Source organism: Musa acuminata, chromosome BXJ2-5, assembly GCF_036884655.1.
Source record: "Musa acuminata AAA Group cultivar baxijiao chromosome BXJ2-5, Cavendish_Baxijiao_AAA, whole genome shotgun sequence".
Taxonomy (NCBI): domain Eukaryota; kingdom Viridiplantae; phylum Streptophyta; class Magnoliopsida; order Zingiberales; family Musaceae; genus Musa; species Musa acuminata.
In genome coordinates, this window is record NC_088342.1 from 3863709 (window position 1) to 3884054 (window position 20346).

At 38.3% G+C, this 20346-nt stretch overlaps 2 protein-coding genes across 3 annotated transcripts; both read left to right on the plus strand.

The window, feature by feature from the left end:
• The first annotated feature begins 12582 nt into the window (after positions 1–12582).
• On the plus strand, positions 12583–20050 carry LOC103984349 (protein RICE SALT SENSITIVE 3). 2 transcript variants are annotated; one of them, XR_010486800.1, is made up of 10 exons: positions 12583–12871; positions 12954–13007; positions 13113–13241; positions 13321–13426; positions 13517–13558; positions 13644–13700; positions 13810–14239; positions 14370–14575; positions 16329–16867; positions 19462–20050. XR_010486800.1 is itself a non-coding variant. In XM_065108086.1 (7 exons), exons 1-7 carry the CDS (start codon positions 12735–12737, stop codon positions 14233–14235), a joined length of 951 nt encoding a protein of 316 aa, XP_064964158.1. In that variant the 5' UTR covers positions 12584–12734; the 3' UTR covers positions 14236–14368. The 2 variants fall into 2 exon arrangements, 1 of the variants encoding a protein (XP_064964158.1); XM_065108086.1 differs by lacking the exons at positions 14370–14575; positions 16329–16867; positions 19462–20050 and having other exon boundaries at positions 12584–12871; positions 13810–14368.
• LOC135613224 (uncharacterized) lies at positions 16411–19511 on the plus strand. The gene is made up of 2 exons (XM_065110322.1): positions 16411–16867; positions 19462–19511. Exons 1-2 carry the CDS (start codon positions 16411–16413, stop codon positions 19509–19511), a joined length of 507 nt encoding a protein of 168 aa, XP_064966394.1.
• Positions 20051–20346: the final 296 nt, after the last annotated feature.

The following is a 20346-nucleotide window of genomic DNA, read 5'->3' on the forward strand; positions in this document are numbered from 1 at the left end:
AGAGTGTGCCAGCGTAAAGGATAATAAAGGTGCAGGGTGAAGAAATAGGACATGTTAGATGTGAGAGAGAGTGACGGTAACAGAGAAGAGTCTTCCACTGCATCCCTCCTTTTCCTCTCCTCAGCAATTAGACTGCTGGTGGACTCACTGTCACACCCCAATAGCAGGTGTAAAAAAATACTAACTAAATAAATGCAACTAATAACAAATAACATATTTTTTTTATTTTTTATTGTGAAGAATGAAGTGTAAGGGGTTGAATTCAACAAAAAAATAAATGACATATTAATGAGAAAATTATATTCTGTGCATGTTAGAAAGAAAATTGAAGCTCTGTTTACAACGTGAGTTTTTGCAGTAGAAAGAAAAACATTTTTTTAAAAACAAAATACAAATTATATCTTAATAAATTCATTTAAATCTTATGATGGAGGTAATGGGTTCTGACGCACCGGATAACACAGGAAAAAGGTCGGGGAAACGACACGATCCGTGATCTGATGGCGGTCACCGGATGGAAGACACTTTAATGGCGAAAGTTAGAGAGAGAGAGAGAGAGAGAGAGAGAGAGAGAGAAAGGAAGAGGGAGAAGAGATCACTGGGAGGCTCACACAATGGGTGCCTCCGTAAGTCTCTTTCTCTGTCTTCGTCGACAGTGACCTCAACAACAGTTTTCTTTTTTTTCTTGTGTTATCCGATCTTTTCCTTCCTAGCTTTCGATCCACCCCACCACCGTAAGCTCCGACGTGGATGCGCGTTGGAAAGGTGACGTGCATGTCCCATGCACGTTGCCTTTCCCTTTGGGTTGCTTAACCTAATTTAAATGTGACGTGGATGCATGCTTTGGCTTTTGGATTGCTCGACCTACCAACATCACCTTTCTTTTCCTTCATCTCGTGCTATTTTGTGATAATTTTATCTTAAACCTTAATGACAATTAGGGGGTTAACATCTGCAATAAATAAAACAAACGCTTCCATCTTTTTTTTGTTAACAGTGCATGATAGATGTGATTTTTGTTATGACTCGCTTATATCATATTATCTTCATTATTATCAGGATCCGAGTCTGATGGGCTAATTAGCCTATCAATTTCGTTTGGTCTAAATTACTGATCAAAATACTTAAGTTAAAGTTGATAATAGTATACTTATCATACTCTTATAAATCAATATTAATATCAATATTAATAGTGGAACTATTAATATTGTTAACTCCAAATTATCTTTTAGATGTTCTTGAACATTATTTTGCTCAAAAATAATTTTAACTGTATGTCACAATGGAACTTTAAATTTTATATTACAGTTGCTATAAGTTTTAATGATATGTAACTTACAACGGTGGTAATCTGATAATGATGTATCAGACCTACTTATCAAAGATCAAAAAATTGAAATCTGATCTAATAATGGTAAAGGCTTTTGGTTGTCGATAGCAAATTAATAAGATCTAATTTTATCTTTACTACTTAGTAAAAAAAAAAAGAAAAAAGAAGGGAAAATCAATGGCATGATGTGCAAGATGCTAATAATGATTTCCACATGAATGGAAAAGAGATGATAATTTCATCTTTTATCATATAATAAAATATTCTTTGCCATTGACTCTAAAATAGTAATGGAAGGAAAATTTGGAAACCTCAAAGCAATTTAAAATAGAAAATCTCCTCTTTCTTTCTCAAGAATCACATCAATGTTTATTCTTCTTTTGACCACTATAAATAATGTTGTCTTCACTATAATTGATAGTATGAGCCAGCAATGATTACCCAAGCACTTAGCACTCACTGAAACATAGCTAAAGAAACAGCGAGAGGATTGAAGCTTTCACCATCAAAATCTTGGAATCCACATCACGGCCGAGCAATCGACACCTCGATGCATTCTTTGCAAGCCAATGCGGCCTTTGCACTCAAATCTTTTTGGACTTTGATCTCCCAAAAGCCTTTTCCTCCTTTGTTGCTTTTATCTGTTCAATGTTGGTCGGTTAGGCAGATGCATCTTTCCCTTGCACTATTTGACCTTGTGAATGACATGTTTAATGGCTGAATGATTAGAGGATTTTTTTTTCATTAAATAAAAAGTAAATTACTATATAATCTATTTAATATATATACGGCTAACATATTAATTATAGTAAAATAAATCTCACAATCTCAGTCATAATTTCTGTCATTATCTCTATCATTAATATTCCTCCTCAAATTAATGCTAGATTATTAAAAAATATCAATTTATTAATAAGAAAGTGATGTAGAGAGAGTCTTAGTAAACACATCGATGATGATATGCGAAAGAGAGATGACATGAGCATCATATACTTCAGGAATAGAGTAGTGATAATTCACTTGAAAGTGGGTGCACTCAAGAAATATTAGGTTAGCAGCAATTTGAATAGCTCTAGTATTATGAGCGGAGTAGGTTTAATTTAGGAAAACCTAAGCTAACCCAACACTCCTCAAAGTCAAATAATTTTAGAATATATATAGAAGGTATAGCGTGGTACTTAGATTTAGTAGAGGACTTAGACACTTGATCTTACTTTTTGCTTTTTCAAAAAATGAGAAGAGGTACCAAGAAACATGCACCAACTAGTAATTACACGTCGAGTATCAGAACAACCAACTCAATCAATATCACTATATGCAACCAAACAAATAAGAGAGTCCATAGGGAAGAAAAGACCTTGGACAGAAGTGCCTTGAAAAGAGCGAACAATATGACTAGGTGGAGGTGCCTAGACACCTACATAAATTGACTAACTTGTTAAACATCGAAGGAAATATCACATCGAGTAATAGTCAGATAGTTCAGGTTCCCCATCAGTTGTCTATATAAAAAGAGATCAGAGAGAAAATTATCCTCATTATGATGATATTTAATATTCACTTCCAATAGGGAATCAACAAAACGACCATCTTAAAGGCCAACGAAAGCAATTAACTCCTGAATTTAAGATAGAATGCACCTCAAGGCCTAAAAAATACTATAAATAACCCAAGTATTTTATATGAAAAGAACTCTGAAGGTGCTCTTGAAGTTGAGAAATCAATCCAGAATCAATCTCTATAATAACAATATCATCAACATATATCAAAAGTAAGACGATTCTCTTAGTAATCTTGCAAAGAAATAAAGAGAAATCATACTAACTCTGGATAAACGAGAAGCTAATAAGCATGGAGTAGAACTTATCAAACTAAGCACGTGGAGCCTATTACAAACCATAGATTGATCATTTTAATTTACAAACATTAGAAGAGGGTGTATAAAATAATTCTAATAGTGGAGTCATACAAATTTCTTCCTTAAGATCTCCGTGCAAAAAGACATTCTTAACATACATATGTCGTAATAACCACCCTTGGAAGTAGCAATAACTAGAACAAATCACACCGTCATCATCTTTGCTATAGGTGCAAATATTCCTCATAATATATCCCATACTCCTATCGATTATCGAGTGCACCAACCTCACTTTATATCTGTCAAGTGAGCCATCGGACCATAGCTTAATAGAATATACTTATTTATAACCAATGAGCTTAATATCGATAGGATAGGGAATAATTCCCAAGTATAATTCTCTTGAAGAGCTTGAAGTTCTTCTTGCATAGCTTTCACCCAACATACATGCTTACTTGCCTGAGAATAAGAGGTAGGAACTGTAGTATTAGCTAAAGTGGTAGAGAAATCATACCTATCAGCAGAATGACTAATACGGGAGGTTCTCCGTAGAATAATCGGAGTAGGCACTAGAATAGGGTCAAGAAGGATTTGTGATGATATGGATTATCGTTGTTAATAGACAATACCAAGTTTAAAACACTCAATTGGTGGAGAGATGTCATTAAAGTTAGGAAGGACACTATCATAAGAGGAAATATATTACTGAAAATAGTACTCATGTTCAAAGAAAATCATATTTCTAGAAATACGTAAATCATTAGCAATAGCATCATAACACAAAAATCCCTTTCGAGCAATGCTATAACCTATAAAAGCACACTTTACTGACTAAGCTAAAAGTTTGTGGCACTCATAAGAAGGCAAGTAAATAAAACAAACACATCCAAATGTGTGTAGCATGTGATAATCGAAATACATACAAAAAAAAAGATGATAGTAAGGAGAATCAAAATTCAATTGTCGAGAAGGCAAAACTATAGTGGACAAAGCTTCCACCCAAAATTTAGGCGAAACTAAAGACTTCAAAAGTAACGTTCAAACTATGTCCAATGATTGACGGTTTTTATGTTCAGCCATCCCATTCTACTAAGGGGTATAAGGGCATGATCATTGAGATATAATACCTTTCTTTTGTAAAAATATTTGGAAGTCATGTGACATATATTCACCACCATTATTAGACTATAAAACCTTAATACAGGTGGAAAATTATATCTCAATATAAGCCATAAAGGTTTGAAAAATAGTGAACACTTCAGCTTTGGTGCACAGTGTTGGGAAATCTGGGGTAGCATTATATGTGCAGTGGAAGAACAGAAAATAAAATCCCAAAATTTCTTTAGAAAAAGAAGGTTTCATTGTCGTGCTATCATAGACAAAACTATAAATGAGATATTTAATATAATACTCATGTATGTTCGTGTTTTTCAATTTTGTTTATGTTTTGCACAGCATGTAAAAGAGTGATAGTAGGGTTAGTAGCCCCATTTTCTTTGGTTTTGATGGTTATCTTAGGCTTGTAAACAAAGAATGGTACTTGTGGGGATTTCGGTCTATAGGAAACCGTTCAAAACTTATAAAGTCTATTTATAATTTGTATTGGCTATGAAGTATTTTCTAAAATAATTGCTTATGGATCCCGAGTGAAATGCTTTATCTAACTCGTTTTCTTTTTTGTAGGTCCTAACGGACCATAGGAGATTTCAGAAAAAACTAATCTTTGCGAACGGACACGTAAAGGTGTTGCACGACTTAGGCAAAACCAGCTAAGTGCATGACATATGATATCAAAGTGAGACAAACATACATATAAACACTTGACATACAAACGTGGGAGACCAAATGGGGCTGCGTTGAGAGCAGCCAGCATTCACAACCATTTGGAGAAAAAAGTATGGAGATATAGAGAAAAGGAGTCGCTCAGATGAGTGGATATCTGATATTGATATTTAAAAGAATAACCAAACTTTCACGTAAGAGGCACCACAAGGATAAGTAAATTACGAAGAATGCGTAGCGCACAAAGATTGGGATGGCTAAATTCGAGCTACGGCTCGACATTGGCAATCATACTTGATGATACTCAAGGTAAATGATGCACTTAGTAAAGGATGAAACAGTGTAAAGTGGAATGGGTAATTTAGCAACCGAAAGAGTTGTATAAAGCTCACAAAGGTGAAGGGAATTGCTAATTCGAAGATTTCAATATCAAAATCTTTTTGATATTAGAATCCACATCTTGGCTGAGCAATCCACAACTTGATACATTCTTTGCAAGCCAATGAGACCTTTGTACTCAAATCTTTTTGGACTTAGATCTCCCAAAACCCTTGTTGCTTTATCTGTTCGTTGGTTAGGTAGATGATCTTTCACATGTTTAATGGCTGAATGACTAAAGGATCTTTTTCATTAAATAAAAATAAATTACTGTATAATCTATTTAAATATATACGATTAAGATATTAATTATAGTAAAATAAATCTTATAATCTTAGTCATAATTTATGCCATTATCTCGATATTTCATCTCAAATTATTACTAGATTATTAAAAATATTAATTTATCAACAAGAAAGTGATGTTAGTATCGCGATCGATGGTGATATGTGAAAGAGAGAAAGAGCCTTAGTAATCCACTTCAATGTTGAATAGCACTTGTATTATGAGCGGAGTAGGTTCAATTTAGGAAAACCCAAGCTCACCCAACACTCCCCAAAGTCAAATAATTTCATAATACACAAAGGACATAGTATGATACTTATATTTAGTGGAGGACTTAGACACCTGATCTTGCTTCTTGCTTTTCCAAGAAATGAGAGAGGTACTAAGAAACATGCACCAACCAATAATTAAATATCGAGTATTAAAACAACCAACCCAATAAGCATCACTATATGCAACCAAACGAATAGGAGAATTTATAGGGAAGAAAAGACCTCGAGTAGAAGTGCCTTGCAAATAGCGAACAATACGACTAGGTGGAGGTGCCTAGGCATCTATATAAATTGATTAACTTGTTGAACAGTGAAGAAAATATCAGGACGAGTAATAGTCAAATAGTTCAAGTTCCCTGCCAGTTGTTTATATAAAGAGGGATAAGAGAGAAAATCACCCTCAACGATATTTAATATTCACTTCCAAGGGGGTATCAACAAAATGACCTTAAAGGCCAGTCAAAGCAATTAACTATTGGATATGCTAAATATAATTAATTACATGAGGTAATACATAATTAGTTTGTAATTATGACATTGTTACACTTGGATATTCTTAAATTATAATCTTTTACGATATTTTCCATCCTATGAACACTAAAAACCTTCTTAATCTTAAGGCCTTCTTATGTTTTTCTTATATCCATTCAAGCATGACATGGCCTGCACAATCATGGACCAGATCCATAAACTCCTGCAATAGACAATTGCAACTGCAACAGGGAAAAGAAGAATCGAAGAAACCAAAAGGCAAGTTCTCTTACTGTTCCAGCTAAAGCTCAATGTGCATTGAGTAAAACATGATCACTAATATATGTCAAAGCAGCCATCAAGTATGACCATGTCATGTTCCTGTTCACAATGCCCTTTGGTACCCATAGGGGAACAGAACATTGCTTTCAGTATCATATCAAATGTGTAAGGAAGCATGTTTTAAAGATAAGATTGTTTCAAAGAAACTTCAGCACAATCAAGATTTGTGTTTGTGTTAGGATACTTTTTCTCGATGCAATATTATGTTACCTTCTAAATCATCTCAAAAGGTACAGAATAAGCTAATAATCACATTTGCAAGAATCTAATCAAGCTGGTTTCGTTACATCTCCAAGAATCTACAGTTCTTTCCAGCACAGTCTAGTGAAAAAAGTCAGACTTAGAAAAATCTCAAATATATTTAGCACAAGGCCCTGTTGGGGAAGTCCTTTAACCATGTCCTCTTGCCTCTCTCCAGTGTCCTTCGTGTCTTTCATGTGCTTGGCCATCTGTCCTTGCAATGGTCATGTCTGCTGGTGTGTGGTCTGTCTCAATGTACGTGAAGTATCCAGGTTGTGTTGTGCAAGTCTTTAATAACAATAAGGAGAACCAGCAGGCCTAACTTGATGCATATGGGGTTGGCAATGCATGAGATCTTGTTGGAGAAAAGTTAGGCCAACTCTGGTAGCTGAAAGAAGAAGAAGAAACTGTGTGCAGACACTTTGCCTGATCCTTTTTGTAATGATATCTTTTCTCTTTGCAGCTGAGGCTGTGTTGAACTAAGAGTATGCTGAGATAACAGATACATGCAATGTAGTCATCATAAGGATCTTATTATGTCACTGACATGCTCCATGATATGTAATAAAAGACAGTGTCCATTTCAACCACTGCAATGTTCAGATGCTTGGACTCTGGTTACCAGGCCATGGTTTCTTCATCAAATGGGTTGTCTGGGATGGTGATCAGAAAATGCAGGAATACTAAAGGGAATGCAGCAAAACCTGTTCATGGATAGTATGATTGCACTCAGGCCTCCCTGTATATGAACCAGGATAAGTCCTTGAATCTTACCGAGACCAGTCCTCCTCCTTCCTTCTCTAGTTTCAGTCATAAATGCTTTAGACCACCACCTATGCATTTGGATGGGAATCCAAATCTTTCTTTGGGTCCACTTGACAATCTACCAATAGGGCCAATAATTTGGAGATCCGTCAACTCCTGACATGGCATCACCCACTGGAGGCTTTCTTCCACAACAACTCTTCTGACAGACCGCATGAGATTAGTCATACTTGGTGATGATGTGATATAAATTATTCACTTGCATTCTTTAGGGAACCTTCATCCTCCAATCATGCTACCAAACCATGGACCCCACTTGTTGTTTGGTAAGCAATCCATCAATTGAGTTCCAGAGAGAGAGAGAGAGAGAGCAGCAGCAGAAGAAGAACAGTCCATCCTTGATGAGATAATAATTCCTTTCCACCCATGTGACATACCTTCTGTGAAAGAGATGAAAGGAGAATGTGTGTGTTGACATAAGTTGACATTTGGGTTGTGTGCACAACATAAGGTGAAGGTGATGATACTAAGCAAGGTCAGGAGGGGAGAAGTGTCAGGTGGAATGACTGAATTGATGCAGCGGAAGAATACTGATACCAAAAAAAAACTCAAAAAATTAATAATAAAAATAACTAAAGATCTTGTAAATATAAGAAATTAAAATCTATACAAACCATGTCTCTAAAGCATACTTTCTCAGGGAAGTACTGTACTATGGTGATAAGATGCACATTCCATCCTTTTAATGATACAATCTCCTTTCAGTGGCCAGAGAAAAGGATGGAATCATGGGATAAAGGCTTCCTCCTCTTTCCTAATACAACAATGGCCATCAAAACTGAGACAGGTTATACATTCTAGGCTGTGCAGGTCACTGAAAGACCAAATCCACTGTAGCATGCAGCAATGTTCTCGAGAACAGACTCAGTACCAGTTTTTGCTGATTGGCTCTAGGCATGCCTCCATCGATCAAGACTTCACAAAAGCTTACCCCAAGGTTTGTTGGAGTTGTAGGCATCAGTGTTCAGTCAATGTTTCCCATGGAAATTAACTCAATGCAAGCATGCATCCAGAACTCCCTGGTGTTTGTTCCCCTTTTTTATCTTTTCTCCATGACAATACATGGATTGTGAGAAGAACACAGACAGGTCCTCATCAAGTTCCAAAGTAGCACGTCATGGTGGACAAGTGAATGCCAAAGGAGAAGCTGTCTTGTAATGCTGTTAGCTTATCATTAGTACCAACAGTAGATTCCAGATCAGCCTATATGCTGCATGGACAGAAACCTATTTACTTAGGGTAGGCATAAAATATTCTGTCAATCTGTACTTTTGTACAATTATCTCCAGATGTAGATTCTCAGCTTCGAATTTTGAAAATATACAATTCGATGCTTTTCCTGCTTCGAAGATTACCATTTAAGATGGTTAATTCATCTTGGTAGGATCTAACATTATGACAGACATCTTTTACTTAGGAACCCATGGTGGAAAGGTGAAGCGAGAGAAGGGAAAGGATGTGGGTGCCAGGGGAGTCATGAAGCCACAAGGAAAGCCATATTTTACTGCAGAAAGGAAGGGAAAAGGGTGTCACCATTGGAGGAGTTCATGGAGCTTTTAGAGGCCAAGCTTGTGACTTTTAAAAGGCTTCACGTGATGATTTTGGAGTCTTTCCCAGTGGAGAAGTTGGAATTGGCAGCAGTGCTTTGAAGCAGCATTGAACAAAGCCTACTCCACCTCTTTTTTTATGAAAGAAAGGAATCATCACTTAGACTACTTTTGATCTCTTCTGCTGCAATTCCAGTTCAATCTTGAGCCCATGCATCCCCTCTGGTAAAGCTTCATTCCTTACATGATTTGCCTCTTTTGGATCGCCAAAATTAGCTAGCTAGGCTGGTAATGGCATACAGCTCCTTCACACCTTTGACCCACAATAAAATATGAGAAAGGATAAGTGGCATGTGGTATGATCCACTTGGGAGAAAAGCTGAAAACTGCCACTGTTCCATATTCAAACACTGACAGTTTACCCTTGAGAGGATCAGCTTACGACAGTGTACCATGCATGCATGCAGATTACATCCAACCACTTATATCTGTGCATATGCCTTGCTGGTGATCTATTAAACGTATGCGTTGCAGGGAAATGTAAGTGACATTTCAATAAAAACCTGATGACCAATAAGAAAAATCTACATAAATGATATTTCAACAGCATAAACTGCATACATGTTGCTTAGGGTGCCAAGTGCAAGCTCCAAAAATCCCCAACATGTCCAGCAAACACTCCTACTTGTGTCCCTAGTCATTTCATGGGAAACCCTCGCCAGCAGCGAGGGCGAGAAGAGAAGAGGCTTGCCGGCCTTGGGGGGTGTGAATACTTGGCCTATATGTTTCCTTGTCTGGACATTCGTCTTACAGTCGCCTGCATGAAGCCTTGCAGAGTGAGTATTTTTTTATGCTTTACAGTTAGATTTATGTACATTCTCATTTATCATTCTTGGAGGGGCACGAGAATTCCACCTGCGATCTTGTCTGTTCCACTTTGCCACCTCTTCATTTAATCCATTGTTTTCACAAAAAGATGGACGTGGAAAAGAAAATCCATGTGATCTCCATCCACATCCACGAGTAGAGAAGGTGACACTTACACTTCGATCCTACCCCTCTCTCTCTCTCTCTCTCTCTGTCCATCTTTACCCAAAGAAGAGGACAGGGGGAAATTATTAAGATAGATACGCATGCATGTCTTTGTCATGGACAAGCTGATGGCCGTGATTTCGAGTGAATGGTAAATCTGGCTACAGTGTCACTGCATTAGCTCTCTGTGGTTGTACCATGGCCTCCTTAAGTTCAACCAGGGAATGATGGGGGATGAGACTTGGAGTTGTGCATGATTGTGTGTGGCTGAAGGAGGTGAAGGACCCGCCAGTTTTGCTTTCCATGCCAGTGGAGAAGAAGAGGGTGACATGAAAGCTGCAGTGTGACGCCTCTGAGCTCACTCCATCGTCATCGCGCAACCTCATGGGACAAGGAACACTGCACCATTATCAATGCCTCACAGGCAGTAGTTCTCTTCAATCTTTTCCTTACGAACCTGCTCTGGTCTTTTCCTGATAGGCCAAAAGTACAGCGCAGAGATGCCATGCCTCCTCCACCAACATTAGAAAAGCTATAAAGTATCATCCGATAGCCGATTCATCTCATTCTTGTTTTTTGATCTCAGTCATCATCGTTTTGAATAAAAATAATTAAATGTCAAGAAAATGTATTTGATGATATCGGATGAATGATTGAGATGTAAGGTAAGATAAAAGAAAAAATGAATGACTTTCCGAAATAGTCTATTGATTCGAATCGAGATCAACATAATCAATTCGATGATTTATCGATTCCAAACTAAATTTATACAGTTTGATTAAAGTTTCTGATTTTAGAAAATCGAAATTTATAGTTCATAATTTTAAAAAAATATTATGATTTTTCTTATTTTAAATTAAAATTCTAAAAAAATTGATGATTTTAACCAGAACTAGAACTGCAACTATCGGTTTCAGTTTCGATTCCAAAACTAATCATATACGATTCAATTCTGATTCTTAAAATTTAAAAATCAAAATTATTAGTTATCGAATCAAAATTGTCGATTTCATAACCAATATTTGGTCTATTCCAAGGGATCTATATAGTTTGCAAACCTCATATAGAATGCTGTACATGGCTTGTGTTAGGAGATATATATATATATATATATATATATATATATATATATATATATATATATATATATATATATATATATATATATATATATATATATATATAATCTTTACTGGCCATTTCTCTACAGCTTGCTGTGTGAAATAAATACTGGGGGTTAAAGAATGCATGGCCAAGTTTGAGCAGGAAGAAGATGCATGTGCAAGCCACCAAGATGGACCTTCGCAAAGGTTGAGTCCTGTGGCAGCCGAGGTAAACGTGATCCATGTCCCTCAGATATACCTGCTCAGAACAATCTGTTGGGTGTGGAGAACAGTTCTTCCTAGAAAGGGTCTTATCACGAGGAAGAGACCTAATGAGAAGAAAAAGATGGTTGCTTGTCAGCATTCTCGACCTGCAGGCGCTGTTTCTATCAGTAATGTGATCCGAAATGTGTCACGGCACCACGCTAATTAACCTTACATCATTGACATTACACAGCCTTTTGTATAATCAACCAAGCATGTTTGCATCTTCAGTATTGGCTGAAGTCAAGCAGAAATTTCAGGCCAAGTGATTGCTTGCTTTTAATCTTTGTGTTGTTGTAGGGATAGGATAGAGTTCGGATTGCTGATCGTCGACAGTACAACGCATGCAAGGACTTCCAGTTTCTGAATCTAAATCGAGTTTCTCTGTTCATTAGGTTAAAAGCTGGACATCAATTTGTCCTGCTTAGTCAAACACATGTGCAGGTAGAATCAGATGCGTATATTCGAAGATAAATTGTTACATGAGATTGTAATCTTCACATGCTTCATATGGAATGATATCTCACATCCTCTTCTGAGTAGACGAAAGTATAAGTTATTGATGAGACTGCACAAACAGAGAGAGAGAGAGAGAGAGAGAGAGGTGGGGATTAGCAAGGAGACAATATAGAGGAGAAAGCTGGGGGCTCTGGAGGTCACAATGATAATATTTGACGCATCATTAAAACTGTAGCATAAGATGAGAGAGAGAGAGATGGGGATTAGCAAGGAGACAATATAGAGGAGAAAACTGGGGGCTCTGGAGGTCACAATGATAATATTTAACGCATCATTAAATACTGTAGCATAAGATGAGAGAGAGAGAGAGAGAGAGAGAGAGAGAGAGAGAGAGAGAGAGGTGTATATATTTGCTTACAGATCCCTTGGTGATGGCTTAAATGTATCAGGATAGAGGATGTTGTGGAGCTTCTCCACCGAGGAATAGAGGAGATCATAAAGGCTGTGGTGTGAGAATCTTCGTCTTGATCAACGAAAGGCCTTCTAATGGAGGAACAACTCAATCCCTTGGCAGCAACCCATCTCCTCCAACATACCCTGAGAAGCCTGTGCATCCACAAGAGCTCCCACTGGGTCTACGCCGTGTTCTGGAGGATCTTGCCAAGAAACTACCCACCACCCAAGTAAGCATTAACATGTGACATGATAGAGGAAGAACATGTATAAGCCACAATATTGTTCGGCTCTTAATCTTTGTTCTGGTAGGTGGGATCTTCAACGAGGGTTTTATGACCGAACTGGAGGAAACAGAAGGAACTGGTAACGATCATTTGGATTTCCTCACACCTGGAAACTGGTTATAATCCATTCCCATAAACGCTCCCCCTAGCCCCCCCTCTCTCTCTCTCTCTCTTCTCTCTCTAGGATACTCGCATGGGAGGATGGATTCTGCAACTTTGCTGCTTCCACCTGTGAGCAAGATCGTCAAACGAAAGGTCTCCATCCTGACCTCTTCTTCAAGATGTCCCATGAGATCTACAACTATGGAGAAGGGTTAGAGACATGCCACTCGTTTGTCATCTTTAGCAACTTGATGTTGCAGTCGTCATGTTCCTGTTAATTGTTTTGGCAGACTGATTGGAACGGTTGCAGCAGATCACAGCCATAAATGGGTGTTCGACGAACCCCAAGATCATGACACAAGTTACCTGTCGACATGGAGCAACGCTACTAATTCCGTAAGCGTGCATGCTGCTCTCCTTGTTTCTTGTTTTTGGACGAAAGAGAACCAAGAATTCTAACTCCGGGACGGTCTTTTTCTATCTCAGCAACCGAGGACATGGGAGGCTCAGTTCCAATCTGGTGTCCAGGTCAAATCCATGGCCTGAATCTAAACAGATCCATCTCCCTTCCATCAAAACTCTTAGACTGACTTGCTTCTCACCATCGATGCAGACCATAGCGCTGATAGCAGTAAGGGAAGGTGTGGTGCAGCTAGGATCCCTCACCAAGGTCTCTCTCTCTTATCTCCTCCAACTACTGTCTCCATCAAGAATTCCATGCATCAGTGGCTTAACTAGCTTTGTTCTTCGGGTGGGTGGAACATGGCAACGCAATGAAGGTGACGGAGGACCTGAGCTTCGTCATTCTACTCCGCAAGAACTTCAACTTCCTCGAGAGCATTCCCGGCGTCCTGCTACCGCACCCCTCGTCATCAGCCTTCCCGGTGAGCATCGACCGTTGCGGCGGCGGCGGCCCTCAGAATTGGCCCGTCGACGCCGGGGCGCCGCTCGTCCCAGCTGCCGAGTTTTACGAGGTCACGCCATCGATGAGCAGTCTGGAGTCTCTCCTCTCCAAGCTCCCGCCGGTGGTGCCCCCGCCGGAGATGCCGGTGCTCATGCAGAAGCCCTCCCCGGGAGTGATGGAAGCGGAGAAGGTAGCAAAAGAGGAGTATGCGTATCGGAGTGGCATATTGGAGTTGGATGGTGAGTGCAGCAGCTCTTTGCCTTACCATGTCCATGTGAGCAAAGCAGATGAAGGGTTCTAAAGCAGTAAGTAATCTGTGGAAACTATGTTTAGGTGTTCAGTGCCATTAAGAACTTTATTATTGTATGTATCTAAGATCTTAATCTGAATATGGTACAATGATGCAGTTCTAATTCAATCTACTGGTTCTTATAGTTGAGAGCCTGATGTAACATCAACATATACCTTGATGATGTGATGAGCACTCAAACTCAAAAGGATATCCATGAACAAATCATCACTGCCACCTAAAACCTCAACCTCGACAGTTTAATGCTGCAGCTTTCAGGTTCAGCAGTAAACTCCTCTGTTTCCAAGAAGTCTGAATAGATCAAACATCCTTAATATGTCAACTCTTTGAGGTGATTGCCAGGCAACTTCATCTTGCTTAATATGTCATCAACTCCATGAGTTGTGATACATGCAAATTTTAGATCAGTGGTTTTATCATTTTACATTACACTCAAATTTATTCCACTATGATATATAAAATTGCTGGTTTCTTGCTCTACTGATCCATCAAGCATGTTTTCTTTCTCTCCTTCCCTTTTATAGATGTACACAGAGCAAAACTTTTTGTCATTTAATCCAGAGTGGGGGGTCAGTAGACATGAAAATATTTCATATGCCAACACCAGAGCAAATAATGTTGCAAAAAATGGTTGCAACTCCAAGCAAGATTTATTATTCACATTGGTAGATTCTACCAATGTTTGTGTCTCTTTATGTGGACATGCCACAAAACAAAACAACACAACTGGAGAAAGGTGGTGTTTATTGTGAGGTCTCCTTGTGTTTGGTGGGCTATAAATGTATTTAATTGGCCAATTATTGATCTATTCTGCATGAACAGAACATATTTAGCATGTGAAAAATTAGAAACAGTAATGACAAGGAACAGTAGTAACTTCATGCATCAATTCTGTTCGAGAAATAACATGAAGAAGGTAATGCAATATCTACCAATATACACATAAGAGGTTAATGAGTTGCCTCTTGGAATACGTATCAATATACATGTATATTGATGAGTTGGTCGCACTTATATGGCTTATGTTGATAAGTGAATGCATTCACTTCGACTTTTGGTTATTTCCAATATTGCATCCACTGAATTATATTTCTTTGTCTTTGAAATCTTCATATTAGTATTGTGACTATATTGAGATGACATTTATGCTTCATCATTGAACTCCAAGAAAGAAATGCTTCCCTCATATTAGGTTAAGGTGGTTTGAACAAAATACACTTCATTTGAATATATCAACTAACTTAACCAAATAAAGTTTCTGAGATCAGATTTGATTGTCCGGATCAAATTCACTTCCATGAGTTGCTATTTGCACTAAATAAAAATCTGATTATAAACCTAAGCATGTTTGGAGTTGGGTAATTATAGAGAAGCTTAGGGGTATAATAGTACTTTGAGGTCGGCGGCAGCTGACGTGGAAGTACATGAGACGAATGCTCAGCAATGATTGGCCCGCAGGGGACGACAAAATCCCGATAAAATGGCACGAAACTAAACGCACCACGATGAAGACCGACGATTCTACCCCCACAGACATTTACGACGTTGGGTCCCATCGCCACAAGGTGAGGATCCGAGGTACCGTGGGACGCGTACCCGATCGCGTCAAAGATGGGCGTCGATCGAGATGAATCTAGGTAGCGGCCCGAATCCAACGGGTAGGATTCACCGAAGATCAGAGTCCACGGAATCAGGTCCGTGAATTATGGTATCTCCGAATCCAGAGCACGTGCTCGGGATCTATAAATAGGCGGAAAGACGCCGAAGCGGATGCGATTTGGGAAAAGGACCGCGACAGCGACAAAGAATTCGGTGTTCCAGGCGAGAGTCAGATCTTGATTACGATTAGAATCCTAGAAGATGGGTTTCCTGTTTCTTGTTTTCTTTCGCTGCGTTTCTCCATGGGAATAGAATCCTTGTTCTACTTCTGCTTGTGTTTGTGCGGCTTGATGTGTGGTTAAAGATTTTTGTTTCTTGAGATGGTTTTCGGTAGGCGAGGTGTGATCTTGCCGTCTATCGAAGGATTTGATCGGGTGTATTTGCTTCAGAATAGATGCTGAGCTTTGTTTCTTTCAATCTTTCAGGGGGAAATCGAAAGATCTATGTCATCTTCATTGATTCTTTCCGTCAAGTTTTATTGAGCGTTGATTCGGATTCGCGGAGTTTATGGCTGTGGTTTTTAACCTTCTCTCTCGTTGGATTTGGGATGGAAAAGGTCATGAAACTCCCAATTCATCTCCGAGTTTTACGTACGATTCCTACACGGGGTTTAGGGAGCCGGATTCTTTGAAGAGTGCAGCGAATAAGGGGCCTCGAATCCGATCAAGTTCGAGACGAACCGTGAAGAAGCGTCATAACCGGGAGGAACGGCAGATCGATAAGGAGTACGACGCAGTCCTCGTGCCCTCGGATGGGGGATGCATGTCCGGGACCGACTCCGATGATTCCGATTGGTCGATCGGGTGGTCGGAACCCCTTGACCCTGAGTTCCACTCTGAGAAAGAGGCTAATGACAGCTTTGCCGTCTTGGTCCCATGCTATGGGCGTCGTCGTTTAGAGCAGGTGGTGAGCTCCAAGAAGCATGTTTTGGGTTCTGTCGATCTCAGGGACGCTGACCATTACGGTAAAACTGTCATACAATCCTTCTTTGTTTTTCTGGCATTAGCCCCCCCAACTTGGTTGATTGACTTGCATCCCAGTACAAAATATGTTTTCTCTTGCACATGTTTACACAACATTTCATAATTCAGTATATAGCTAATGATAATTTTGTGATGTTTAGATCGATGGAATGTTAATCATTTGTTTCCTGATCACAGAAATTTGTTTGGAGAATCACCACCATTGCTTTTCTTGGAAATAAGATAGGTAACTAAAAACCTTGAGAATCTTTTTTGGAATAACATAAACAAAATTTCTGACAGATGAACTGTCATAATTTCTCTTTGGAAACTGTACTAATACTGTTAGTGAGTGGCCTTAATAAGCCTTGATTGGCTATATGCAGTTTGTGCATGTAACATTGCTTTGAAGACCGCTAGTTTCTACATATTGATTTTAGTTAATGTGCTCTGCTTTGGCTGACCTCTTTCTGAAGTTTTCACTTTCAAGGACTTGTTAAGGGGACCTTGTTTGTTTTTGTGTGTGTATGCACATGATCTCCTGCATGATTCCTCTCCTAAGCTAGGTGACCCCTATGATTTTTCGCTTAGAGAAAATGTCATTCTCAGAAATCTATCATGATGTCGTGATCTTATATCTCCGTTCTGTTTTTTGTTGATGAATGACTTGATAATACTAGTCGCATTACCCATTATTAAGCTTTTAAGAATTGGGTAATTGAAGCAATCCATTCATGATCTCTTTTCTCGAATAAAAGAGGATAAGGTTGACCGGGAAGTTGGCAGTGCTTTAGAGCTATAAGGTACATTGCTCTACAATGTTGTTTTGAGTTAGAATTGTTTTTGCCAGTAAATGCTTTAGTGTTCTTGTATATGTAAAGTAGGCTATCTCAAGCCCATGAATAACCAAATGTTTTCTTGATCAAGGTAAATGATATAGTATGGTCTTCATGAATCTGCCTAATAGGCATTCCTTTCCAAAATATTACAGTTCTGCGTCTAACTTGCACTTTTCTTATTTCCATGCCTACTAATATGCCAAAGTTCTTGCAAGCTATGCTGAGAATTTTTGTTGACACCACTTTATTCAATGAATTTTGCAATTTTAGTCTAGATGTAACTTGGTAAGCTTATTAGTTAGTAAACATCAGCAATGCAGTTAAGATACTGGTTGCTTTTGTATGAAATGCTCAAATTGGTTCGACACACTGGTTTATATGTAAAAACAGTTGTTTCTGAGGAATGCAACCTAGGTATTGCAATGCTGGATGCATTTGAGTATGTAGGTAATAAAACCACCAATATGTACTATTTCACTATAAATCCATCACCTTCTTTGAGTGGACACCACTTGCTCGTGGGGTGGGTGCCATGTATATTTGATATGGCACGTCTTAACAAATGGCACAGACTTGGTTTCAGAAACTTGTTGGCTAGATACAATTACACACACAAGTATGTATTTCATATCCTCATGCACTCTATGCATCAATGTGACTGATTCTGTTTATACAGGTTATATAAGGTAATGGTGGTATACGTCCGTGTAGATGATACCATCTTCATGCAAATTGCTGGATCACAAAACCCCCATTCTTGCTCAGCCTGGCTGATACAATTTTGCTTTGCGTTGCATTGCGTATGCTGTCCCTTTAGTATATGCTTTTGTGCATTAACTATCTCGGATAGATAGCTATTCCCTATTCATTTAGTGTACTCTAAGCTTCTTGGTATACATATCTTCTGTTTTGCAAATTGGTGAAGTACAGAGTGTCATGAGAGATCAACCATCCTGCTTGTTTTACTGACCCTGTCCTTGGCAGATTACAGTGGTGGTCCAATTTTTAAGCACTTTAATGCAATATCCAAGACACCAAATTCCACTTTGTTTATCTAGCTTTCTGGATTTTCCATGGCCGTGGCACCCAATTTCAGTACAGGATAAGTGCAATTTTGATAGCTTCTGAAAGTTCTTCAACATAAAGCTTTGGATTCACAACATGCTGGCGGACCTAAAATGCATTTTAATTCTTCAGCATTTCCCTTTACATTGTTGATAGTTTGAGGTTCAGGTTGCATTATACAGATCTATTTCTGTTTATGAATGCTTTGTTTCTAATGAAGATGATGCTCTATAGTTAGGTATTGGGATTTGAAAGTTTCAACTTCATTTTTATGTTTATAGGATGTTAGTGATAATGTGATTTGTTTTTTTTGCGTGTCTTCTATTGTTTGGCAGCCACCGATTCTGATCCTGATACTCCCCCAAAAATTTCTGTTGAATGCAACTTTATGTATGGCTGATTAATTTAATTTTTATTTTCTTTATAACAAGTGTGTTTGCTTCAAATTCAATGGAATGAGAAAGAGCTGAGAGTAGCAGTGCAGAATAAAATTTGGGTACTACACTTTATTTATATCTGATGTCTCAATTGTTTTCTAAATGTGATTCCTTCCCCTGGCTTGTTTTATTCTGTGATCCACATATATGAATGTTTTTGTAAGAGCAACATACACATTGTTCCTTGGGCTGATGTTAACTTTAAATCAGTATTTGATTTGAATTGGTGTTGACATTTGTTATTTTGTTTTGCAGATGGCAAAAGGGACATTGAACAGTGGCTTGCAGAACAATTGTCAACATGATACTGTTCTTTAGATTACTGAACATATGGAAGATTTTGGAGCTTCAGACCAAAACAAAAGCCAAAAAAAGAGAAGAAAAAGGAGAAAATTGATTCAAGAATTACGAAACGACTTGAAGGATATAAAGTCCTTGCCGGACTGCTGATGGTGTAAATAAATCAGAAGCAAATCATCCATTCCAAATTGCAGAGTGAAGGTATCAGCAAAGACAGTCATCCTCAATAAATATTCAAATTTGATTTGGAATTACTAAAGTTGGCAATATGCTTTTATTCATTATCTCCTTGCTTTCTGCCAAAAAACCAAACCTTCTCCTGTGCAGACCGACAATAATCGTGTCTTAATCTTTTTTTTTTCCTGTATAAATGTCTACATATGGAACCATCCTTTACATTTTTCTGTAAATATTATGGTCCAGGAAGGTTGGAAACTCCTTGTGGCCTGTTTGGTAGGCAGTACTCTAGCAGCAACCATGGGACTTGTAGCTAGTTCAGTTGCATGGATTGACACTGAATGAATAACATGAATTCTTCAGTTCATTTTTTTCTGGTACTTATTTTCTCTTTTTTAATAGTATATATATCAAGCCCCAAAATCCCATAAGAGGGTGTAAGTGTGTACTATATAAATCATTTATTGCAGAGAACATCACACCTAAGGGGGGATCAGAATCACTGATTCAAGATGAAGATGTCTGCTGGTGATGTTTTCAGTGCAGGCTTTGCTGTAAATTTACAAGGAGTCTCTACTATGAAAACAAACCCATTGGGCTTCTCATGAACCACTTGTGGCCCATTTGTTCTTTTTTCTGTAGAATAAAGGTTCAGCTGTGAAA